Here is a 24,971-nt window from a genome sequence, read left to right on the forward strand (position 1 = left end):
CAGGCAAGGAGAATGATGTAACCAGGCTCTCCAGTTGTCCAAAAGTGAGTCACGACCTCTACGACAGCCCCCCCTCCTCTGCTGACTAATACCTGACAGGGCAGCCCCTGGAATGAACGGCACAGGAGAGCCCTTTAAGCAGCGCCTGGCTCCTTATCAAAACCACACAGAGGCTGTCTGGGGCCTCCATCATGGGGAATTCCCCTTCTCCATGCCTAAAAGCTCAGCTGGGCCACCCTTCCTGCAGTTGAGGATCACAGCCCGAGAGCGCCTGGCTCCAAGAGCTCTTCCCCCCACCCCCACCCCCGAGCCCCTCCACGACCCAGGTGAGTAGCACAACGCTTTCTGCAGTGCCTGGGATGGAGCGAGGGGAAGGCAAGCAGCTTTTTGGAGCTCTGGCAAGGGAGGTCCATGCCACCCCGCTCCTCTCCTCACAGAAACAGAGCAGGCTTTGAGCATTTTGTATTTTTTTTTGCAGGCTGAGACACTATCTTACAACCACGATGCTTTCTGGTCCTGTAGGGCTGCAGTCAGCTTTGAAGCCAGGTTTTCCAAGGGTTGACAGATGAGCACTGGGCCTCCGGGGTGGGGAACAAAAGGGAAGATGCTGCCTGTGCATGGATGGGGTCCTGCTGCCTCAGCTCCAGCTGAGACCTCGGATGCAAACACAGCCAAAGAGCACCTTGGGGTCGCAGCAGCAGCTGAGCTCTCATAACCCATCCAAGCTGTCAGGTTGATGTCCTAGTCACAGCAAAGGGTAGTCAGGGAGAGGAGTTTGGGGGGAGGGTTAGTTCTTATAACCTAAACCATCAAATCCCTGAGGAGCAATGAAACTGTCTGAACAGAGAGAAGCAGAAAGCCAGGGCTGGGACAGCTGGAAACAGCACGATGGCCATCTCCAGGAGCAGCCACCTAGGGAGGAAGCGTTTGGAGCACAGGCAGAGAACAAGCTGATCTGCTTACAGCAGGCTCCCTGCTTCTGCCCTGTTCATTACACACGCACACACTTCTTGTGGCAAAGCTAAGGCAAGAAAGTCAGTCAGGTAGCTACGGAGCTAAGTGGAACCAGGTCTTTGCCGGGTTTCACGCTCCCCTGGCTGGGCGCCGTTGCTCAACAACGCACAGCCAGGGCAGCAGTGGAGAGGAAAAGGATGCCTGATAATCAACGCTTCAGCCGGGGGCAGAGGCAGGGACGTGTCCTTGTGTACCATTAAGAGGAACAGGCTGGAGAGGGGAAATCTCCCCTGGCCGAGCTGCCGAGGAGGAAGGCTCCAGCGAGCCTCGGGGTGCCCGCGGCAGCTCACAAGCCTCCTGCCCAGGGCACCCAGGGCCAAGGGCAGAGCCTGGCACTGCCAGGGCAGCCCAGGAGGCAGGGTGACCGCAGCACAGCTGCCCCTCAGCCATTCCTCCACACTCCAAACGGGCTGCACCGCAGCGGCACGGGGCTGCAGGGGGGCTGCTCGGCAGCCAGGCGCCGCGGCCAGGCTCTGCCCTGCCGCCGGCACCGCCATTTTGTCTCTCGATAAGCCGCCGCAGCCGCTGCCGGCAGCTCCGCAGCCACCCTGGCTAAGGCGGGGGCAGGCCGGCTCCTTCCGCCCCTCAGGGTGCCGCTATGCCGGGGACCCACGCTGCCCCGCGGAGCCCTCGGGGGACAGCTGCACGGAGCGCGGCCGCTCCGCCATGACAAACACCATAGCCACCCCCCTCCCCGCCCTCCCGCTTTATAGCGTCTGCCCCGCGCCGATTGGCTGCGGCGCTTGTCTGTCAGCCTGGGAATTTCCCGGGGCGGAACCGCCCCTCGCCCCGCTTCCTGCCGTGCTGGTGGCGGAGCCGTACCGGGAACGGTGTCGGTGCTTGACCCATCCCGGGGCTGCGCTGCAGGTGAGCTCGGAGCGATCGGGGTCCCTGCTGCCCTTAGGGGAAGGGCCCTGCCTGGGGCACCGCGCCCCGTGTCGCGCCGCCCCGGAGCGAGGTCCCGGTGGTGGGGAGGGGCTGGTGGGGATCGGGGCTGCGCGACGGTATCCGGCCGGTTTCAGGGCATGAAAACCTGGTGGGGGTTCGGAGCTGCGCTTGCCCACCGCGGATCCGCCCCGGGGCCGGCCCGTGTGTCGCGGGCGGGTGGCGATAATCACAGTGCCTCCGTTTCCCCTCTCTTGGGGCAGCGCGGGGGCTGCCGCCTCTCCTCGCCGCTCCCGAAGGAGCAGGCCGGTGGCAGGGGAGCCTGTGCTGCCCGGGGACGATGCCCACGGAGAAGAGGAGAAAGGCGTGTGTGGGTGCCCTCTTGGGCAGTCCCGTACCGCTGCCATAGCCCAGGCCGAGCCCCTGGGCTTCCTCCTCCCCTGGCTCAGCCTTACACAACCCTGGCGTTTCCCCAAGCCCACGCAGCAGCCTGGGTTTCTGGGCTTGCGGTTCCCGTGGGGCAGGGATGGTCTGTGGGTCCCACCCTGGGGGCTGCGCTCCGAGAAGCATCCAGTCGATGCTTGATGTGCTCCTCAGAGTTTTCCCTCCCCATGTCGCTGCCGGTCCAGCGGTGCGTGGCCACATCAGATGCAGATCCCGAGGCTGGGAGAGCCAGAGCAGGGACGGCAGCGTTTGGGGAGGTGATGCACAGCTTGTCCCCCATCTCCCCTCTCTCAATTCCATGCTAAGGTGCCCACTGAGAGCAGAGATAGAAAAAAAAACCTGCTGCCTGTCAGCCCTGCTGTTGGGTGGGAATAGCTCCAGAGAGGACTTGGTGGGGACCTGCAGCCTTAATGAGATCCAGCTGTCCCATTCCCCAGGGCCCTGGTTGCTCCCTGGATCAGGGAATCCAATGCAGCCTTTCCCCTTTAGCGTGGTGTTTCCATCAGCTCTGGCCAAGTAAGAGCTGTTCTGCTGCCACCAGCTCTTTTGAGGTGCAGATTTTAGGAGCCAAGAGACTGGGCTTTGGGCCCCGGGGCAAGTTCTGGAGGCAGGAAGGCTCCAGCCAGGCACGTCCTTGAGAGCTCTCACTATGGTGAGGTGAAGTAAACAAGAGGAGGAGAGGAGAGGCTTTTTGCAGCCGTTGGCATCATTCCTGGCTCTGCAAGAAATCCCACGATGCCCTTTCGGCCTGACCTACGCCAAAGCGTATTTAGCACAGGGCTGTGGGCTGTTGCTTGCCAGCAGCTGGTGCAAAACATCCGTGGGTGGAGGAAGCTGAACCATGCACTCTTGTGGCATCACAGATTTTGTTTTAAAACAAGTCTCAGGCTTTGGGTGACAGGTACAGCTTGGTTGGCAGAGCTCCGCGGTGCCGCTGTCTTCTGCTGCTTGGTCGTTTGACAGGTGAGGGGCACCAGGTTGAGCAGGGGTAGCCTCCTAGGTCCTGCTGGAGCTGGAAAGCAGCAAGGGGTGGCTGTGCCTTGCTCTGCTTTTGAGTGCTGTGATGGGCAGCCATGATGCTACTGGGATGGGAAAGAGCAGGCAGCATGAAGCAAGATGCATTTGTAGCAGAAGACTGGGTCTTGCATAAAGCCACCACAGTGGTGCCCAGGGGAGCACCACTACCAGGTCTAGCTGCCTGTCCTGTCTGTGCTGGAGCTGGGACTTGTGCTGAGGAGCTCTGTGGCTGCCTGTGGTGGTTACCTGTGTTTGTAAAGCAGCTTCCAAATGGGGAAATGCTTTGTTTTCCTTGTGAGCAATCTCCTGGGAAGCAACTTGTTTTGTGAAGCCTCTGTGGGGGGTGGCTTTCTGGGCAAGGGTGGGTTTTCTAGCCAGAGGACATCTGCAGCGTCTGTTGTGTTTCTGATTGGGCTCTTGGCTTCCCTACTGTTTCGTTGCAGCTAGCCAGGCTGGGAAGAAAAATGCTTTGAGTGGAGGTTCAGACTTTTCCCTTTGAGACCCAAGCCTTGCAATACCTGCTTTCACCTCTTATTGCCCCTAGCCCAGTGGACTGCAGTGCCCAGAAAGTCTTCTTGGTGTTGCTTCCTCTTAAAGCAAGCTCTTCTGCTTCTCTGCAAATGAGACCAGTCCAGCAGCCTGGGAATGGTTGACCCTGATTTAAGGATCTGTGCAGAGGAAAAGAAACTGGGCTGGGGGCTGTGGCATTTGGTTGATTTCCAGTAAAATGATCAAACAGAAAAGATTCCTTCCATAGTTTCTGTCTGAGTAGCTTTTGCTGTTCCACTGAGGAGGGATGCTGGGACCTGGCAGGCTCCGGTCATGGGAAGATGATGCTGGCAGTCCACAGGGATTTGCTTTTGCTTTGTGTGATCCTGGCAGGGAGGAGAGTTCCTGGGAATGTTGCACACCAGGGTAAGGAAAACCCCATTCTGCTAAGGGCTGGGCCTCTGTGGATCACAGGATGGGAATTGCTGGGTTGCCAAGCCTGCGGCTTTGAGAGGCTGGTATCCACCCTGGGGTTTGCTGCCCAAAGCAAACCACCAGCGGTGCCAGCCCACTCACTGTGCAGGATTCACGGCTTCTGCCTCCATCCCTTCAGCTGTTTGGTGATTTCAAAGCAGAAACTGTTCCCTGTGGCCAGTGCAGCCCCGGTGGCTGTGGTGCTGGTGGCTGTGGCACTGATGCGTGTAACGGCAAGAAACAGCTTGGCCGTGGCTCTGCAGTGCTAGCTGTCTCCCAAGCCTCAGCACAGCTGTTTAAATACCACCCTGCTGCTGTCTTTGCCTCTCTCATTCTCCCCTTTCGCTGAGTTGTCATAAAAATTTACCACCTAAACGTCTCGATCGCCCCCAACGCCCACGGGCGACCGCAGCGGCTGACAGCCGCCGCGGCTGGGGATGGAGCTGGTGAGCTGCAGCCATGCTCCATGCCTGCTCCTCCACCCCCAGGGCTGTGAAATACTGTCAGATTAGCCCAAGAACTGTTGACTGGCAAAAAAGAGAAGTGTTTTCTGGTGGTTCAGTGGTTTCTTCTGGAGTGTGTGGTAGCTGGGTTTTGGTTTGTGTTCCTAGGCATGGTGAGGTGCTGGTCTGTAGTCCTCTCTCTTTTCTCCCTTGTTGTCTTCATTGAACCAGGAGATTTTTTTTCACTGCAAATTTCACCTTTCAGAACTCTTAAGGGGGAAAAAAAAAAACCCAACAACCTAAAGCAGAAGCAGAGCAACCTGCTCCAGGGTCTTGTCACCAAGGTGACAGCTGGGTCCCAGTGGCTTCTTGCCGAAGTGGGGCTGTTCCTTCTCCCTGGATGAACCCCAGTGATGGGCTTGGATGCTGCAGAAACCCTCCCCTGTTGCTGGGTTTTGTTTGCTGCTGAATTCATGGCTGGGCTGGGCTTCCATCCTCTGGACTCAGTTCAGTTCTTCTCCCCTGCTGCTGTTTGAAAGCTTCTGTGGCTTCTCTGCAGCCATCTCCCTGGTGGGGTGCTGACCTTGGGTAGATAAATGCTTGATAAAACCTTGAGAACTAGGAGCAGCTGAGGTTTCCCGTGGCTCCAGCCAGATGGAAGAATATGTGGTCCCTGTGAGTGAGCTCTTCTGATTGCCAAGCTGGTCAGTGCAGCTGACTCAGGTTCAAAGGGCAGGGGACCTCCCCTGTGTGCTGTGGGTCAACATGAAAACCTCCCAGTTTGGGGTCTGAAGTGCAAGAAAGTGGGGGCTGGGACTTCAGGCAGCTGCACACACACAGAAAGGATGCCACGTGTGAGGGCAGCTTGGCCCAGTGCTCCCCAACCCACCCCTGGATTTGTGTCAGTGGAGGACATGGATGCCCCACAAGGTGCTCATTGCAAAGATCACTTTGCCATCCAGCTCCTCCAGCTTCGGATCTGGAGCAGCATGTGGTGATTGCACACCAGTGAGAAACAGGCTCAGGTCCCCAGCCTGCTGGTGACACTGTCCCCATCCCCTGCCAGGCTGGCCAGGCAGGTAGTGTGGCCACAGGTGCTGCATTTCCCTGCAGTGGGCTCCATCCTGCCCACCAGCATGTCTGCTCCAGGAGTTTTCTCCCTCCTGTGGCTGAGGTGGGTTTTGTACTGGCTGTGTCGATGCTGCCTGGCACTGGGCCCTGTGGCACAGGAACTGTCCCAGTTCTTCTGCAGTTTCCTGCCAGCTGCTATGGCTCCAGAAAGAGCTGCTGCTCAGCCCACCCCACCCCACAGCTGGGCAGATCCTGGCCATCACCATCTCCAGCTGCTTGGCACAGGATTGCCACAGACAGTGAGAGGCTCAAGGGCCTCTGCAGAGCAGGAGGATGGGGAGACCTACCGACAGATGCATCTCCCCAAAGTAAACTGCTGCCCAGGCCATGTGTAATTACCTGCTGCCAAGGCAGGTGCTAATTGCTGCTGGGGTTGCAGATGCTGCCAGGTGGCAGTTGTCATCTGGAAAGTCCCTGCCACTCCCTGCCAGGAGGGTCATCTAAGCTGGTGATCAGCCCAGCTCACTCCTGCCACGAGCATTAGTCTGAGGTCAAGGCAGTTTCGGCTATGGGCTACCCCCTTTCCCCTCTCAGAAATGCTTCTCTTCAGCCCCCTCCTACTCCTGAGCACTCCAGCTGCCTTGGCTGGGTGGAAGAACACATGGGGGTGCCCACGGGTGCTCCTGTGGGTGCCCTGGGGCAGCGCCTCAGCTCCAGCTGGCACCAGCCCCTGGGGCTGTCTTGGCTGCTGCGCTGGCACCGGGCAGGACGTGGTTGGTGAGCTGTGCTGTAATTCCCAGCAGCTGGTTATCACCCCCAGGAGCTGGCTGAGACCTGGAGCCAGGATCCTGCCCAGCCATCCCCAGGCCAGACCTTGGCAAAGGGAGAGGTTTTAAGCCGCCCACAGATGCAAGGAATTCAAACCCCAAGCAGCACAGCGTGTGCAGGTGCTTCCTCCCCTTGTGCTTTGCTCCTGGCCTGGCACGTGCCTGGCTGCTCCTTGTGCCCCAGTTTGGGAAGCCATGCTGTTGGCAGCTGGTTTTTCTGGCTGAGCCAGAGGGCAGAGCAGGTCCCTGCCTGGCTGCTGGGGCTTGTTCCCCCTGGTGCTGTCCAGAGCACCCACCAGCTGCAGCTTGAAGCTTTTAGACCTGCAGACACTGCCCCTCCACACAAAGCCCCTCACAACCCTATCTGTCCCTTCAAAATCCTCCTCTGGTGAGCAGGTTCAGCCCAGTGGCAGTGCCCAGGTCTGTGTTGCTGTGGGTGGATGCTCCTAGGATGGGTCTCTATGCTGAGTTCCCCCAGTGGCAGTGCCCAGGTCTGTGCTGCTGTGGGTGGATGCTCCTAGGATGGGTCTCTATGCTGAGTTCCCCCAGTGGCAGTGCCCAGGTCTGTGCTGCTGTGGGTGGATGCTCCTAGGATGGGTCTCTATGCTGAGTTCCCCCAGTGGCAGTGCCCAGGTCTGTGCTGCTGTGGGTGGATGCTCCTAGGATGGGTCTCTATGCTGAGTTCCCCCAGTGACAGTGCCCAGGTCTGTGCTGCTGTGGGTGGATGCTCCTAGGATGTGTCTCTGTCCTGAGTTCCCCCAGTGGCAGTGCCCAGGTCTGTGCTGCTGTGGGTGGATGCTCCTAGGATGGGTCTCTGTCCTGAGTTCCCCCAGTGGCAGTGCCCAGGTCTGTGCTGCTGTGGGTGGATGCTCCTAGGATGGGTCTCTATGCTGAGTGGGACGCAGCAGCAGGTGGCTGAAGCCTCCTGGGGGACTCCTGCACCCCAGAGGGGTGAGAGCCAGCCCCGAGTGGGGCTGCTGGTGATGCTTCCTCACATGACACTTCTCATGGCTGTGAGTCACCCCAGCACGTTCACTCCAGCCGGGGCTGGAGGGGGAAGTGCCTTCACCTGGGACCCTGCTTTGCCAGCTGGCGAGCAGTGAGACGCTGCTGTCTCTGCTGGCACGGCAGCCCAGACCCCGACACGCTTGGGACCAGGGGCCCACAGCAGCATCTGGAGCCAGAGGAAGGTGACACTGTGCTCTGTTGCCTTGCAGGGATGCCTGGCTGTGAGGTGGGCGACTGAACCTCGGGCATGGAAGGGAGAGGACCTTACCGCATCTACGACCCCGGCGGGGGCTCGGAGGAGAATGGCCCCACGGCCTTCGAGCGGCTGGTGGAGGAGAACACCCGCCTGAAGGAGAAGATGCTGGGCATCAAGTCTATTGGTAACTGCTGTGTGGCTGGGGGAGGAGGGTGTGGTGGGTTCACATTACCCCCCAGCATGTAAAGGGTGAGTCCCGAGAGGCTGGAGCCAGGCTCTGCTCGGTGGTGCCCGGTGACAGCACAAGGGGCAGCAGTGGAAGTTGAGCCATAGGAAGTTTGACCTAAATAGGAGGCAATTTTTTTTCCCTCTGAGGGTGACAGAGCACTGGAACAGACTGCCCAGGGAGGTTGTGGAGTCTTCCTCCCTGGAGATACTCAAAAACTCTCCTGGATGTCTTCCTGTGTGATCTGGTGTAGGTGCTCCTGCTCTGGCAGGGGGGTTGGACTGGATGAGCTTTCCAGGTCCCTTCCAGCCCCTGAAACTCTGTGATTCTGTGAACATAAAATTGCCAGACCAGCTCAGGTGGAAGCGAATGAAGCTGCATTTGCAAGCAAAGCTACCATCTAAAATGAAATGCAGTGAAGATGTACAAGATACCCAATATTTACATATATGTACAGTTTATGAGCAGCACAGGAATCCTCCCTCCCCACCCCAGACAAACCAGGGGGCTACTAATACTTCCCCTTCCCTGCTCCCTTCCCTACCCCCCTGTACACACAGGACAAGAGAAAGAGCAGTGAGTTGTTTGTTAATACTCAAGCCACCACAAAGCAATGCAGCCAAGGTCAGCAAAGCCAGCAGAAGCCAGAGGTTAGAATCATAGAGTCAACCAGGATGATTGATCCTATCAATGGATTCTATGAGTGATATTCACAGATAGAATGAATTCTACCTGTGGAGGATTGATCCAGTTGGAAAAGACTCCAGAGATCATCAAGTCCAACCTCTTGCCTAATATCTAACACCTCATGGCAACATAGAACCAAGCAGGTGGGAAAAGACCCCAGAGATCATCAAGTCCAACCTCTTGCCTAATATCTAACACCTCATGGCAACATAGAATCAAGCAGGTGGGAAAAGACCCCAGAGATCATCAAGTCCAACCTCTTGCCTAATATCTAACACCTCATGACAGCATAGAATCAAGCAGGTGGGAAAAGACCCCAGAGATCATCAAGTCCAACCTCTTGCCTAATATCTAACACCTCATGACAACATAGAATCAAGCAGGTGGGAAAAGACCCCAGAGATCATCAAGTCCAACCTCTTGCCTAATATCTAACACTTCATGACAGCATAGAATCAAGCAGGGGGGAAAAGACCTCAGAGATCATCAAGTCCAACCTAATATCTAACACTTCATGACAACATAGAATCATGGAAAAGACCCCAGAGATCATCAAGTCCAACCTCTTGCCTAATATCTAACACCTCATGACAGCATAGAATCAAGCAGGTAGGAAAAGACCTCAGAGGTCATCAAGTTAGCATCTGCTAGAGAGAGGAAGCCTAAAAGAGATAAAGTTATTTACCAAACTAACCCTCATGGTAGGTGTCTGTCCAGTGGGGTTATTTAGAGCTCAGTGTTTTCCTTTTGACATCCAATGGCAATTTGTTTACATTCTACCACTTTCTGTTCAGGATCTGTGGGACATTTTCAAGGCACAGCCTAAAACTGCCACAGAGGGCTGCCTTTGGGACAGCTCAGACTGTGCCAGCTGTGCTTGGGTGTTTCTTGCTCTGGGGGTTTTGGCACTGGGGCAGTGGTAAAGGCCTCCCTGTTCTGCAGGGTCAAGCAGAGTGTCTGAACTTCTTCACACACACAGGGGTGCAGAGGTAGAAAAGCTTTTGCTGAACTCCTGGGGTGCTTCATGGTGGGATAAATGGCTGGGGGGAAAAAAAACCACCAAACAAACCAAACACCAAACTAAAGCAGAGGATGGAGCAAGATGTGCTGCTTGGAGCCCTGCACTGGCACGTCGCAGCTGCAAGGATCTGTTCTACTTTAGCTGAAAGCTCTCCTGCAACCCCTGTCAGATCAGGAGCTTTTCCCAGGTGCTGCTCAAAGACCTCAGTGTTGGGTGCTTGCTGCAGCAGCAGGGAAGTGCCAGCACTGAAATGGTCCAGCTGGGTCGTGCCTCCCCCTTTCTCCTCCCTGGCCGCCTTCCCCACCCACCCCTGGTTTTGCTTTTGGTCTCGTGACCCAGCTTCCGCTTTCAAGTCCTGCTTCTGCTGCTGAATTTCCACCTGCCTTGTGGTTCCCGTTGTGTCTCCATGCCCCTACCTGGGACCAAGACCCACTTGGAGTGGGTGGAAGGAAGCCACCCAAGGTGGGGAGAGAATTGCGTTGCCGGCACCAGACCCCAAAGCAGGCCGGCTGGACCCTGAGGTCCACTACCTAGGCTTGAATTTTCATCTCTTCTGGGGAGCAGAGGAGAACTCTGAGAGAAGCAGTGCTGCCCTTCTGCCCCTTGTAACCAATCATCACCAAGGTGTTCAGGAGGGGGTTGGACGTGGCACTTGGTGCCATGGTTTAGTCATGGGGTCTGTGGTGACAGGTTGGACTTGATGATCTCTGAGGTCTCTTCCAGCCTTGGTGATTCTGTGATCCGTGTGTCAGCCTGGGGAAACCTGCAGCCAGTGAGCCACTGGAGCAGCTTTGCTGTTGGGTTTGGCCAAAAAGAGTTGTCCCTGCAGGAAGAAGGACCATGCTGGGCACATCACCCAAGCAAGGGGGCTCGATGTTGATGTGAAGGGCTGCTGCAGGGTAGGCACTTGGGGAAGGAGAGTGAGCATCCTTCTGTTCCCCACAACAGGAGAGTTGCTAGAGGAGTCCCAGATGGAGGCATCCAAGCTGCGGCAGAAGGCAGAAGACCTTGTGAAGGACAACAAAATGTTGATAGCATCTTCCTTGGAGGACCTGGTGGAAACAGGAGGTAGGAGGTGTGAGGCTCACAGGGGAGGGATAACCTGATGGCTTGGGTTCCTGAGCTCAGGGGAAAGGGGAAGATGTGAAGGAGACTTGCATGAGGGTTTCTTGCAGCCCTGTCATCTCTGAAGGGTATCAAATCACTGCCATCCTCCTGTCCCCTGGAGGAAAGTTCCTGTCCCCTCCCCATAGCTGGGGTAGAAATGATCCATCAGTCCCCAGCCTCAACAGGGGTCTGATCTCTGCACCCCCCCACCAGGCAGGAGGAGGCCCCTCTCTGCAAAAGGCTCATGGCAGTGTTCTCTCCCCTCTCTGCAGCTGTTGGCCCTGACCCCAGCTCCACACGGACTGCCCCGGGCAGCACCCAGCCAGACACGGAAGCACGGAAATCTCCTCCAAGTGTGAGTCTGGTGCTAGCATGGCCAGGGGAAGAGCCCCTCCACCTGGTTAAAGCAAAAGGAGGCAGCCTTTGGCCTCTAGAAATGGGATAAATCTGAAAGGAGGAGTTAGCTTCTCTGCTGTGCTCCTGTCCCGGTGGTCCCTGCCCCATGTGGTGAGCGTCCTGGGCTGCCACTCCCCAGGGAGACCTGACCTGGCTGCCTCCCCTTGCAGGGATCCTCCTCGGAGTTCGAGGTTGTGGCTGTCGAAGCACAAGGGTTTCCCCAAGAGGGCAGGAGAGTGGTGAGTGGACCCTGTGCCTGTGGGATCTGGTAGGTGGTGGGTGGAGAGTCAAGCTGCTGCTGTGGTGGTGGTGCTACTGGGGGCAGGAGAGGGTGTGTAGACAGGCAGTGGTGTGGCAGGCAGAGGTAGGGCCAGGGATCCGTGTCAGGGTGGCCAACAGGACAGGGCTGTAGATGGAAAGGACAGACTGAGGAGCTGGGATTTCTAGTCTTAGTGCTGATAGGGAGAGATCAGGGGAAGAAGGAACCAGGGGTAGAGATGCCTCTGTCACTGCCAGAAGGCTGAAGGTGTGGTCTGCTGAGACTGCTGAGCGGCACAGGGGATCCATGGGCCGGGAGAGCTGAGGCTGTAATGTCTCCACCTGGGAACTTGGTGTCCCATGTCCAGCAGCTGATCAGGATCAAACCTTTACAAAGCTGACAGATGTTTAAGCATACTGAGGGCTGTTGCACAGTGTCTCAGTGCTGGGCCAGCTCCCCACCACAGCCCTGGATGAGCGATGAGGCCAACGTGCCCCAGGAGGGAACTTTGCAGAGCCTCTTGAACCGATCTGACCACGCTTCACCCCCTCTCTCTCCCACAGGACTTGGAGCAGCCATCAAATGAGGATGCCAACTTGCTGCCCCAGCTGCAGCAGCTGGAGAACACGCTGAGTGGCTGTGCCAAGGAGGCCAGCAAGGACCAGGTCTTCGTGCGCATGGGCTACATGGCCTCCGAGCTCAAGCGCCTGGCCTCCAAGGTGCACAAGAACGAGCAGAGGACCTCCTTCCTGCAGGTGAGTGAGGGCTGGCTGGGCTCTTCAGGAGGGGTTTCCCCTTTGCCTTTTTGCCACCAAGCCCCTCCTTTCTAGCCCAGTGTGGACACCCACCTTCACCCCAGGGCTTAGTGGGATGTGGGTGGTCAGGCAGGCTCCAGGGGCTGACCGTAGCACTCAAGCTGCCTGCGTTTGCCCCCCCAGACGCTGTGTGAGACACTGCACAGTGAGAACAAGGAGCTGAGAACCAAGCTAGAGCACGACCTGGAGCAGAGGAACCAGGCTCTGGAGAAGCTCAGGTGAGGGTGGGCAGTGTGGCTGGAGATGGGGCTGCCCTGGGTGCTTCTTCCCACTGGCCTTGTCCCTCCCTGCCTGCAGGTGTGAGAACCAGGAGCTCCGGAGGATGGTGACGCTGAGCAGCCAGGACAGCGGGAAGAGGGAAGCTGCTGAGCAGCAGCAGGTGAGGAGGCAGCACCACCCTCGGAGAAGGCTGGGAAGGAGGCAGGGAGCCCGCTGACACATCAGCAACGGTGGCCTCGTTTTAATCAAGCCCCCAGTTTGTCCCAGTGTGACCAGCAGGATGTCTCAGGGTCTGGAGGGGATGGGGGAGGCCGTGGGAAGGGGAACTGGCTCGAGTTCAGCCAGCCTTGGGCACAGCCTCCACAAAAGCCCTGAGGGTCCCCCCCGTGCGCGTCCAGCAGAGCGGGGCCACGGTGGAGAAGGCGCCGGGCAGAGGAGAGCTGGAGGCCAAGGAGAAGAAGGTGAAGATCCTGGAGCACCAGCGCAGGGAGGTGAGGACCAGGCTGGGAGGGAGGCACTGCCAAGGAGGTGGGGAGCGGGCAGCAGGGGTACGGGGAGACTGGGACAGGGCTGCAGAGCTGCAGGGAAGCACTGCTGGAGCCAGGATCTCCATCCAGCTGGTTCCCGAGGTGCTTTCGTGACGGGAGGCTGCTGGGGACTGCCACGGCTGGCTCGGGGCAGGGCTTGGGCTCCCCTTCAGCCATCCCTCTCTTCACAGCTGCTGGAGGTGAATAAGCAGTGGGATCAGCACTTCCGAGCCATGAAGCAGAAGTACGAGCAGAAGGTAGGGGCTGGCTGCTCACAGCCACATCTCTGCTGGGTGCTGGCTGTGGGGACTTGCAGGAGGCTGGGCACAGGGCAAGCTTTTGGGGCTGCCAGTGCGTGTCCTCTGGGGCAGCCAACATCCCTGCTCCCTCCCTGCAGCTCACAGACCTGCACCAGGAGCTGGCTGAGGCCCGCAGGGCGCTGACGGAGCTGGAGGCGGAGCGGGAGCAGAAGCAGAGGGATTTCGACCGCAAGCTGCTCCTGGCCAAGTCCAGGATTGAGACAGAGGAGGTGAGGCCCTTGGGGAAGGCTGCTGGGGAGCTGCTGGCCCTGTCGCCCTGCCCTGCCTGATCTCCCCTCTGGGTTCTGCAGGCAGAGAAGGAGAGGCTGGCCATGGAGGTGAGGGACCTGCAGCAGAGGATGCGGTTCCTGCAGGAGCAGCTGGCTCCAGTCACCAGGCAACGGGAATACCAGGAAAAGGAGATCCAGAGGCTGAACAAGGTCAGGGCCAGGGCATAACTCCTCCCTGAAAACCTCTCTATTGCTCTTCAGCCTCTTCTCCTCTCAAATCCAAAACTAACCCTGATCAAACCCCTCCTGCCCAGCTCCCTGCCCTGATGGTGTCAACCACATACCTCTGGGCACCCAGGGGAGCAGGGACCCTGTAGTCCCTCTTGCCCAGTTCTAACATCTTCCCATGCTGGGAACATCCTCCAGAGATGTCAGGGGCATGGTACATTGCTCTGACCCTCTCTCTGCTCTCTTCCTCTCTAGGCACTAGAGGAGGCTCTGAATGTCCAGGCCTCTCCACCACCCATCTTTGCCAACGCCATGGAGCCAGTGGGGAATATGCCGCAGCAAGAGCTGCTGACCCAGAATGAGCTACTCAAGCAGCAGGTAGGACACAACATGGAGCCACTGGAGGCAGGGAGGGAGCTACATGTCCTGAACCTCTCCAGCAAAGAGCTCAGTGTGGCCAAGAGCAGCCCAGCAGCCTTGACAGGGGGTGCCAGTGCTGTGGTGAGGGGGAGTGGAGGCTCAGAATCCTCCAAGCCTTCAGCTGGAAGGACCACAGCCGTGGGCATATCATGCAAACCCATGGGCCTGGGGCTGGTGGCACGGCTGCTGGGCTCAAGGATGGCAACACAGTGATAGGAGGTGCTTGGGGAAAGTGCCTGTCCTGAGCCAGGCTCATCCATATTCTTCTTTCCTGCCAGGTGAAAATTTTTGAGGAGGACTTCCAGCGGGAGCGGAGTGACAGGGAAAGGATGAATGAGGAGAAGGAAGAGCTGAAGCAGCAGCTGGAAAAGCTGCAGAAGCAGTTGGTCCTCTCCAACAACCAGGTGAGCAGTGCTGGGTGCCTCTGGGAGCCCCATGTCCATTCCAAGTGTGTCAGAGCTGTCTGTCCCCAGTGTCACAACCCCCACATCCATCTCAGAGCGGGGGCTGTTGGAGAATGGAGAAGGCAGAGGTGGTTTTACTGCTTGTCCCTGCCAGAGCATCCCCTTTCCCTTGTCTCTTCCTTCTGTCCCTCTCCTGGGGTTCTGATGGAGTGGGACCAGTGCAGGCATTCCTGCACAGCATTGCAGCAGCCCGTTTCCCACAGACAAAGGGGGGTGGCAGGGTGGGCTCTGCACTAACCCCCTTGCTCCCAGCTGCGAGCCTCTAAGGATGACTGCCAGAGGGAGAAGGAAGAGAAGGAGAAGCTGAAGAAGCTGCTGAAACAGCACAAACAGGTGGGAATGGGGAAGAAACCCTTTTTGGGGGGAGGGCCTGGGGGCTGCAGACCTGGCCCCAGCCCCTCACTCACCCCCTGTTAGAAGGGGCAGCTCCAGGCCAGGTGGTGGGTGATGCTGGTGGGGGGCTGCCCTTGGGCATCTCTCCAGCATCTCCCTCGGCTCCTCGCAGGCTTCCGGAGAGAGGCTGCACCCCGAGCCGCTGCCAGGGCCGCTGGGCCCTGCCTGTCCTGTGTACCAGTACCAGTACAGCCCCCCCGTGGCTCACCCCATGTACCACGGCTTTGAGGAGTGGCAGCAGATCCGGTACCCGCCAGCCATGCCCGGCGAGCACCCGCCAGGACAGAACTTCCACCACTTCCCCCCGGTGAGTCTCTTACCTGTGCCAGGAGGAGGAGCAGAGGGTCCCAGGCAAGCGGGTCTGGGGCTTGCTGCTGAGCGAGCAGCTCCTCCAGGGCGCCCGAGTGCGGCTCCCTGCGGGGAGCTGAGCACACGTGTCCTGTTGTCACATGAACGCTCAGCCCTTGTCGTCCCTCTCCTCCCCCTCCTCCCCTGGCAGTCAGAGGCAGAGTGCAGCCTCGTGAATCACATCCCTGGTAACCTGCCATTTCTGCTCCATCTCCTGCAGCCCGAGTATCCCTGGCGCCCGCCCTGCGCCATGGCTCGCAGCCAGAATGCCCAGGCAGTGGCCGGGGTGAAGCCGGTGCCCAAGGACTTGGGTAAGGATCAGACCCCTGTCCTTCACCCTGAGACCCTGGGCTGACCCACATCAGGGCAGGATGGGGGCACAGCTTGCCAGGCAGTGGCAGTTTGCCCTCAGCCCCAGCCCCTGCTCAGCCAAGGGGATGATTCTGCCGTGGGCTTGGTCCCTCCACTGCCATCCCTGCAGACAGACGTGAGCCTGAGCTCCGAGAGCCCACAGGCTTACAGCACTCAGTGCTCAAGGACAGTGCCCATCTTATGGCTGGCATCCCTCCTGTGGGGTTTGTCTGGGCACATGGAGCCGTGCTCACCCCATGCCACCTCTTTTGTGTCTCAGAACAGGCAGGTCCCGGACTGCCCTAACGCCAAGGACCGGCTGCGCTGCGCTGCCAGCAGAAGAGGAGTAGGGTGTGTGTGTGTGCCCCTGTGTATGTATCTAGGAGCTTCCTCTGGCTGCCTGTCCATGGATGTGCGGTGGAAGTGGCCACAGCCATGGCCTGGAGCAGCTCAGCAGTGCATCCCCATGAGGACAGTGTGAAGGAGAGACTGAAGGTGCCCTTGTGGTGGCAACCAGCGCAGGATGAGTCTGTGGCCATCCCCTTCCCTGGGGGGTGTCAGGCCTGGTGTTGCTGTAGAGCTGAGCCAAGTCTTCAGGGAAGAGGAGCTGGTGCTTCCCAGGAGCATGCCAGGAGCTGCCCGGCCCAGGGGCGTCAGTTGAGCTCCCGGAGGTGCAGGGGACAGTGGGGACTCTCCCAGCAGTGGGAGATCCTGTGCTCACGGGCAGGTGCCTGCCACAGCCATGGCCTGGGCTGAGGGGGGTTGGTGTCTTTGTATTTATTTAAGGACTGAAGTGTAGCTGAGTCTCTCTGGTTTCATCCCAAAAGCTGCTTCCTTTGGGGCAGCCTCTGTGTGGGGATCTGGGAGGGCTGCTGGTCCCCATGTGCTCAGATGTAGCTGCAGGGCCAAAGCCAGCGCAGGGGGAGCCCAGGATCTCTTCCCCCTGGGTGCTGGTCCTAGCCTCTTGCCCTCCCCTCTTCTGCCCCCTACCTTTGCCAGGGCAGGGAAACCCCTGCTGCCCATTCCCCCTCCTTCTGCCTTTCCCTTGCAATGGCTTTGGAGCCAGTTCTTTCAAACTGCACAGAGCAAATCTTGCTCCAGGAAAAGAAGTCTGAAGGGTTAAAAAAGAAAAGAAGAAAAGAAAAAGGGGGGTGGGGGGAAAGGAAGAAAAGAAAACACCCTGAACCCCAACTAACAAAGCAGCTCTGTTGCTGCAACTGTGACTGTCATGTGCCTGACAGCAGCAGGAGGCACGGTGCCTGGCATGCTCCTCACTGGGGGCTAGTCCCTGGTCCCCCTCCTCTTCCCCAAAGGCTGGGCTGCCATGATCAATCCATGTTTGCAGTTTGGGAGTTTCCTGAGCTGGGAGCCAGCCATCCCTTCCTGCTGGGGTATCCCCAGGCTGGCTGCTGTGCCCCCCGCTTTTTCCCCCCACCCCTGGCCACGAAGCAAGGCTGCACAGTTGCAGAGCCTTTATTTGGTGTTTCTCTGGTGGGAGGGGGAGGTGAGGGGCCAGCTGCCCCCAGCCAGGAGAGGAGCACGTCTCGGTGCCAGTACCACGGGCAGCTTGAATGCACTGAAGAGCTGCACCGTGCCCAGCAGGATCAGGCCAGGCCCGCCCTACAGCAGGGGCTTTCAGGCCAAGCCTTCATGGAGACGTGGGCTTCTGCTCCGGGGGCAGCCGGCCCCTGCATCCTCCCACTGCCTGGCTAGGTGGGATGGAGGATCGGGGGAGGCAAGCTGAGGGCCAGGAGGAGCTGTCACTGCCGGGGGTGGAGGTGGGACGTGGTGTTACTGGGGAACGCCCTCCTCCCATCGCCGAGGTCTCTGCCACCAGGCTGCCGAGCCCGGCGTCCTGGCCGTGGTGTGGCAGAGACGGAAGCGAGGGAGGGGCGGCGCGCTGGCTGGGGAGGATGCAGGGAGGCGATGGGGTGGGGGGGGATGGCAGCATCGGGGAGAAGCCACCTGTCAGCCCCAGCCCCTACTGGCCTTCCTCCTCCTCCTGCTGCTGCTGGGGCGGCGGCGGCGGGGGGTGCTGCCGCTGCTGCCGCATGTAGGTGACGATGTCGTTCTTCACGAGGGCGATGTTGGCACGGTGGTACCAGCGCATGACAGGCACGCCATCGGGGCCCACCAGGAACTTCTCAAAGTTCCACTTGATGTCGTGGTTCCGCAGAGGCTCCCAGAAGAGGTTCTTGGGGTGCCCAAACTCCTCCGCCACTGGGGGACAGGAGTTCTGCAGGCAAGCAGCGTGTCACTTGCATTGCACCCCAAAAAAACACCCCACCACCCAAGCTGGGTGCTGCCCTCTCATCCCTCCTTGCCCTGGCACTTACCTTCAGGAAGGTGAAGACCTTCTGTTCTTTGGCCCCATTCACGTCCCCTTTCTGGAAAAGCTGGAAGTTGGGGACAAAGCCACCCCCTGGCCGGACGTACCTGCAAGGGCAGGGTGGGCAGGGTGTCACAACAGGCAGCTCTGTGCTGCACAGAGGAGGGGAGGGAGGGAGGGAGCCCCAACTGCTTATGGGCACCACAGCCCCGGGCTGAGAGGGGGTGACAGCCAGCAGCAGCCCATGCACCCACTGCCTGCCTGGTGCCCACAGGTGCCCTGCAGCCCTGCCGCAGTACTCACTTCAGCGCGGGGAGGATCTCTGAGTTCTGGCCTGGTTCCTGCTTCCCGAATTGGTTGGAGGGGAAGCCCAGGACCACGAGCCCATAGGGCCCCAGCTCAGTTTGTAGTGCATTCAGTTCTGCAGGCAAGGAGAGCCAGGGATGGGTTAGCAGAGGGCCAGGCTTACCCCCAGGCCCGCAGGCACCCTCTTGGTGCATCTCTGACCACGTCAGCTCCCTCGGGGCAGGATGGACCATGGGGAGCAGCCAGAGGCTGCATACCTGGGTGAGCTGCCTGCCCTGGCCCTGGCAGGCCCATGCCCCAGGGAACACTTACCAACATACTGCAGGGTGAGGCCTCAGTAGGTGGCAACGTTGACAAAGAGCACCATCTTCCCCTCGTACTTCCTGAAGGGGATATACTCATCTCCATCGATGGTCAGGGCCCCGTAGTCATAGATCGTGCCCTGAGTCGAGTCGTAGCATTTCACCTGCGGGGAGAGGAGCATCCCATGGGAGGGGGCTGGGGCTGCCAGCCACCCCACGGCCACCCGTGCCCACTCGAGCAGCAGGTCCACCCCTGGTGCTGGCTGGGGTGCCAGCTGCCAGCACTGTGTCTTCTGCCCCCACTGCTGCTGGCAGCAGCCAAGCTCCGGCGTGCCAAGGTCCCAGCAGTGGGTCAGGCTGGTGCGTGCATGCACACGTGTGCACGCCTGGCCAGCGAGGCTGCCTGCCGCTGCAGAGGGGGTGACCCGGCCCTGGCCAGGCAGGGAGGCAAGGCAAAGGCTGGAAAACAGCCTGAGCTGGTGTGACAGTGCGGGGGGGGGACCAGCCCCAGCCTCCCTGGGGCTATGGGAGCGTGGGAGCTCACCACCCCTGCATGCACCCTTCTGAGACAGGGACAGACAGCACCCAGAAGCTGACAAAGCCAGGGCAAGGGAAAGATGAGGGCTGGACCAAAACTGGGCAGGGAAGGACCAGGCTGGAGAGGAGCACCCTCTGCTTGCAGCACTGCAGGGGTTAAACTAAGGGAGCCCATCTCCCACCCCGCGTCGAGGGATCCGGGCTCACTCAAGTGCCACTGGGGTGCTATTTTGGGAGCTGGCAGGAGATAAAGTCCCAGAGGCTCTGCTTGGGGAGCTCGGACTCCATGAGGCTGGCCGGATCCTGGCACAAGACTCTGTTTCGTCCCCCTCCGGGATGAGGTGGCTGGCCAGCGGTGACAGGCCCCCTCCGCTGCCCTCAGCCTGCCGGTGTGTGGGGACAGGGCGGTCCCTGCACCCTCCAAGCAGGGGTGCACCCCCCTGGACACTGTGCATGGAACGCAAGCCCCGTGCTCTGCCCCTATGAGGGTCACTTGGGGGGGGGGGGGGGGTGGACAAGACTTTGTCCCCCTCCGTCCCCAACCCCAGGACAGCAATTTCCTCCCTTGCAAAAACTGCTTCAGCAAAACCCTCCCGTGGTGCAGGCAGCGGGGCTGGGGCTTGGGGGGCGTCACAAGGCCACCGTGCCCCACTCCGGCACCTGAACGCACTGCAGCAAGCCTTGGGGACAGGAGGGTCGCCAGGGTGCCACATACCCCCTTCTCCCCTCCCCGCAGCCCCCTTGGGGGTGTCTCCCCCCTGTTCTTACCTTCTCCCTCTCCTGGCTCTGCCCCAGCTGGACGAGCCCAGCCAAGAAAAGGGGCAAAATCCAGGCGCTGCCGGACCAGCCCCCCATGGTCGGGATGGGGTGTGGGGTGCGGGCACCCCCGGGGGACAGCGGTGGCGGGGACGGACGGACACACACACCCCTCTCCCCGTCGCCTTCTGCCACCTCCGAGCCCGAGAGCCGAGAAATAGCTGCTGGGCTGAGCGGGGGAGAGCCAATGGCCGGGGGGAGGACGGGCCGAGGGCTGCGTTAACCGTCTGCGCCCTGGGGCGGACCCGGTGGCCTCGGGGGGGGGGCAGGGCAGGAGGGGGTTGGCAGGACCACGCTGACCCCTGATCGCGGCGGCCAGCATGGAGCTGCCGCATGTGCCAGGGGGTTTATGCAACGTGTTATACGAAACAGGGAACTGGGAATTAAACCCCGCAGGCTAGGAGAGGAGCCAGGCAGTGTCCCCCCCTGCTTGCTCAGGGCACCCAGCTGAGGTGACATGCACACCCCCGAGCGGGCTGCTGTCACCTGAGGAGCGGCGACCAACCCGCCCCGCAGCATCCCCGGCCGCCGGGGTCCTCCCTCCCGGGGCTGTGCTTGCTCAGGGGTGGGGAAGGGTCGATGGAGCTTCTCCCCTTCCCAACCCAAAAAAATGAGGGTGCTCCTAGGAGCAGCCTGGAGGCTCTAGCCCCCTGGTGACCCTGCTGTGGCCAAGAACGGAGCACAGCCTTAGCCCTCGGTGCCCCCAAGGGCAGGAGTTTCCAGGGCCCTGTTTGCATACCCGGGGAATGCAAATATTTACCCTGGGCTGGCTCCAAGGGAAATATCCCTGGTGAGGTGTAAATTCCCTGAATCCCACCAAAAAATTATTTGATGGGAGAACGAACGGGCTGGAGGAGAGGGGGAGAGGGCTGTGGTTTAGGCTGGGGGCTGGCTGGAGACAGAGGGCAGGACAGGGTGCCAAGGGGTGAGCCCCGGGGGGACCATGAGGTTTGGCTTTGCTAGAAAGCAGGAGCAGCCCTGCCAGGAGCTGTCACCGAGCTGCTGCTTGAGATGCTGCCAGGGAAGGGGAATATGGCCATAGGCTCGAGGGAGGATGGAAGCAGTCTCCCATCTCATGTCTGTTGCTGGCAGGAACAGCATGTCCTGAGAAAGGCTGATGTCAGCCTCAGTGCAGCCTCAGCTTCAGTGGGAGGGGCTGGGGGTCGGGTACGTCCTCCAGGCACCTGGAGAACCCATGGAGCAGGGCAGCTGCAGGACCCTTCATCCCGGGCAGCATTTCCCAAAGCTTTCAGCCTGCTCTGCTGCTGGGGAAGCAGCTTGCTCTTGCCCTGCCACAGGTCCTCAAACAGTGTGGGGTGCTCCTCCAGGTCCAGGCAAGCCCCCAAGATGACAGCTGCTGCTTGAGGACTGCCCAAAGTCCAAGACAACATGCCAACAGCTGTGCTGGCAGCAGGGATGCTCTCATCACCCCTCCCTGAGGTGGTCAAGGTGGAATGAGGAGGCTCCTTGCCAAAACTGGGGAGCTTGTGGGAGTCAAAACCAGGGGGACTCAGCTCTTCCCATATGCTTCCTGGGCTCTGGAGAGATTTGTAACCATGGGGCTGCAGCTTCTGGCCAGCACACTGCTTGCACCTCATTGCATCCTGCAGCTGAAAGGGATTGGTGTGTGCCCAGCATGGTACCAGGCTCCCTGGCACAGTGCTGTGCACCCTACCCAGCTCACACTGCTGACCCCAGCCAGGGTTTGAGCCACCTCCTGGAACAGAGCCTGGGAGCTGCTTGAGGCTGTGCTCCCTGCCCGACTGATTCCCACCACGGGAACAGCACTATAATTATAGCCCCTAATTGCCTCTGGGGGGCTTTGGTGGGTTTCCCATGGGCAGCAGAGGCTTGGGGGCCAGGAGAAGCAGCACAGCATGCAGAGTGGTGGCACAGAGTGGCCGTGTCCCTTCCACATGTCCCTGATCCCTGCCACACCCAGGGAAAGGCTGACCCACTGCTGAACTGTGTTTTCCTCAAACCAAAGCAGAAATCAGAGACTTGTTTGTCCAAGTTCCCCTCCTTGGGTCTTGGAGCCAGATTGGTCTCAGTGGGAGTGGGGAACAGGGGAGGACTTAACACCACAGCTGATGGATCCCATCCCTGCCACTGAGCTTCCAGGGGAGCCTGGGCATGTCACTCGGTGTCCCTGCCGTGCTGTGCCATGCCAGAGGCTGCGTGGGAGAGAAGAAGGTGCTGGGAGCTCCAGCAAGCCAATGCTGCTCCACCCTCTGCCAGAGCAGGGTCCCCCCCCCCAAGTGGCAGGCGCTCTGCATGGGCTGACCCTCACATGACCCTTGCATGTTGTTTTTCTACCAGAGCTGGGCTGAAGCCGGCCCCTGCCTGCTGCAGATGTTTGGCAAGAGTTTGGAGGCAGGAGGCCAGGCACTTTCAGATCCTTGGCCACCATCCTGCCACTGCCACCAGCCTGCCACTGCCACCATCCTGCCACTGCCACCAGCCTCCTCACACCGTGGGCCAGGGGCTGCAGAGGCCTCGTGCCACACTGCAGGGCCATGGTTAGCATAGGGAATATGAAACCAGCCATGGGGACCGTGTACTGCTGCTGGCTGGGCTTGTCCCAGAGACAAGCAAGGAGCTTCTTCCCTGCAGTGCCCTGGATGGTGCCAGTAGAGTGCCAGGGGCAGCAGTGAGGAGCTCAGGCAGTGGCAGGCAGCACTGCCTCGGCTGGCAGCTGCTTTCCTTCTGGCAGTCTGGCATTGCATCAGACCTGGGGCAGCCTCTGAACTTTTGTTCTAGGTGTGCCATGGGAAGCAAAAGCAAAACAAGCTCTGCTGGGCAAGAGGCCTCAGGTCCTCCAGCACCAAGCTTGCCCCTCTGGCTGCCTCCACATCTCCCTCACCACCCTGCCCCAGTCCATGTACTCCCTCAGGCACCACCTTGGCAGCCTCCCCATTGGGCATGGTGCTTAATGCCCTCTGGAGAGGGGACAGGCCCTCCCCAAGTGCCCTTGCATCACCTGGGCTACAGCTGTGGGTGCTGCCCCCTCCAACATCCCCATCCCTTCTGGCCCCAGGCAAAGATTTGCCCCCTGCAGAAATGCCCCACTGCCTCACATCCACGGGGGACAGGGGCACACAGTGACCCACTGCTGCTGAGCAGGGAATGGGACACTGGTGGCTGCTGGTTGTTGTCCTGGAGACTTCACTGCAGCCACATGTGGGACCCCATAAACTTCTCTTTGGGGCCACAGGCCTTGTGTTTGGGTCCTGTATCAACAATTGCTCCAGGTGAGGCTTCCCTTGCAGTGCCCAAGATGTTGGGGGTCAGCTCCTGCTGCACAATTGCTGCTGGGGCTCCCCACCGGATGAGCCACAGGGATAAGGCAGCCAAGCTGGCTGCTTGCACCCCTTGACTGGCTTTCATCGCTGCCCAGAGGCGAGCCGAGAGCCAGCATCCTCCACGCAGCCCTGAAACCAGCTCCCACCGTGCCCCAGCACCCACCAGTGCCAGCAGGGAAGCCTCCCGGAGGATGCTGAATCACCTCGGCACCCATCTCACGCCCGCCTGCCGCAGCGTCATCCCCAGCAGGCAGGAAAAGGCGTTTTTGTCTCGGCAAACAATGCCTCCGAGCTCCAGCTCTGCTGGGCACCGAAGCCGGGGTGGGGGGAGGGATTTGCTTCTCTTGCTCAGTCCCGGAGAAGGAATTTCCGACTCAACAACGCACATCAGCCTGAATTCATTCCCCCTCCCCTCCCCCGTTTTCATGCTTTAGAAACGTCCTGGCTTCTCCCTGCCGTTTTGCTCTGTGCAGTTTGTTGTTGCCGTGAGCAAACCTGGCTTTCCCCAAGGATTTGCAATGCCTTTCCTGGAAATGTTTGTCATGGGCTTGAAACTTCCCAGAAAACTCCTACCATGAAAGGAAACCTCTAGCTTGCCTTCCTGACAGGGGCACGGGGAGGTGAGAGCTCCAACCACTCCAAAATGTGTCCTTTCTGTTGTTTCTTCCCTGCTCCCCTCCCAGCACAGCTGCCCGGCTCCAGTTCCCGGTGCCAAAAGCTTTTTGCCCATCTCCACACCCAACAGAGTCCCCCAGGGAAGGGATACTGGGGTGGAGCATGGGGGTTGAAGCAGAAGCTGGGGCTGCTCCCATCCTGCACAGCCATAATCTCCTCCAGCTGCCGCCACGTCGTGCCAGGGAGAGGGGGGGGGAGGGGGAACAAGGGGAAAACAAAAGGGTTTTTTGCCTCAAATTCTGAAACCTGAGAAGGAAGAGAAAGAGAGAGACACACACACGCACACAAGAGCTCAGAACAGAAGGCTGTTTCTGCGCCAGGCGAGCGATACGTGTTTGCTGCCTCCCCGGGACAACCGCAGCCCGCAGCTCCGGCACAGGCATTTCCGCTCCCCAGGGGCTGCAGCCCTCTGCTGGGCTCCTTCCCCGGGGAGGAAAACCTTCACCCAAGGTCCTGCTTCCCTGGGAAATGCCTACCCCCTCCAGCCTCAATGCAAACTCCTTGCCGGCTGCAGGAGGATGGGACACGAGTTTTCCAACAGCATGGGGCTGGTTGCTCCTCTTCCAGGGGAGAAAATGGGATTTAAACAATTCCCACCAGAATTAAGCAGGTTGGAAGAGACTTTCAAGATCATCAAGTCCAACCAATCACCCAACACCATCTGATCAACTAAACCATGGTACCAAGTGCCCCATCCAGTCTCTTTTTAAACATTCCCAGTGATGGTGACTCCACCACCTCCCTGGGCAGCACATTCCCATGGCCAATCTCTCTGTCTGGGAAGAATTTCTTCCTAACACCCAGCCTAAACTGCAAAATTGTTTTAGAATCATAGAACTGTTGGGG

The 24,971-nt window shown here is 59.5% G+C and overlaps 2 protein-coding genes across 4 annotated transcripts; one reads left to right on the forward strand and one right to left on the reverse strand.

Moving 5' to 3' along the window:
* Positions 1 to 1,778: 1,778 nt before the first annotated feature.
* On the forward strand, positions 1,779 to 16,656 carry TNIP1 (TNFAIP3 interacting protein 1). 3 transcript variants are annotated; one of them, XM_068162086.1, is made up of 18 exons: positions 1,779 to 1,881; positions 7,882 to 8,052; positions 10,751 to 10,870; positions 11,182 to 11,264; positions 11,476 to 11,544; positions 12,128 to 12,319; positions 12,503 to 12,597; positions 12,677 to 12,758; positions 12,997 to 13,089; positions 13,317 to 13,382; positions 13,523 to 13,654; positions 13,736 to 13,864; positions 14,138 to 14,260; positions 14,581 to 14,706; positions 15,019 to 15,099; positions 15,272 to 15,466; positions 15,728 to 15,818; positions 16,139 to 16,656. In XM_068162086.1, exons 2-18 carry the CDS (start codon positions 7,920 to 7,922, stop codon positions 16,162 to 16,164), a joined length of 1,836 nt encoding a protein of 611 aa, XP_068018187.1. In that variant the 5' UTR covers positions 1,779 to 1,881; positions 7,882 to 7,919; the 3' UTR covers positions 16,165 to 16,656. The 3 variants fall into 3 exon arrangements, with proteins under 3 accessions (XP_068018187.1, XP_068018197.1, XP_068018206.1); XM_068162096.1 differs by having other exon boundaries at positions 13,000 to 13,089; XM_068162105.1 differs by lacking the exon at positions 12,997 to 13,089.
* A 659-nt stretch (positions 16,657 to 17,315) lies between these two features.
* GPX3 (glutathione peroxidase 3) lies at positions 17,316 to 20,301 on the reverse strand. The gene is made up of 5 exons (XM_068162120.1): positions 20,101 to 20,301; positions 18,806 to 18,959; positions 18,491 to 18,608; positions 18,195 to 18,294; positions 17,316 to 18,094 (listed from the first exon to the last, which is right to left on the reverse strand). Exons 1-5 carry the CDS (start codon positions 20,185 to 20,187, stop codon positions 17,840 to 17,842), a joined length of 714 nt encoding a protein of 237 aa, XP_068018221.1. The 5' UTR covers positions 20,188 to 20,301; the 3' UTR covers positions 17,316 to 17,839.
* Between the last annotated feature and the right edge of the window lie 4,670 nt (positions 20,302 to 24,971).

This window comes from Melanerpes formicivorus, unplaced genomic scaffold (assembly GCF_026170545.1).
Source record: "Melanerpes formicivorus ecotype bairdi unplaced genomic scaffold, bMelFor1.0.p_v2 SCAF_2, whole genome shotgun sequence".
In the NCBI taxonomy this organism is placed as follows: domain Eukaryota; kingdom Metazoa; phylum Chordata; class Aves; order Piciformes; family Picidae; genus Melanerpes; species Melanerpes formicivorus.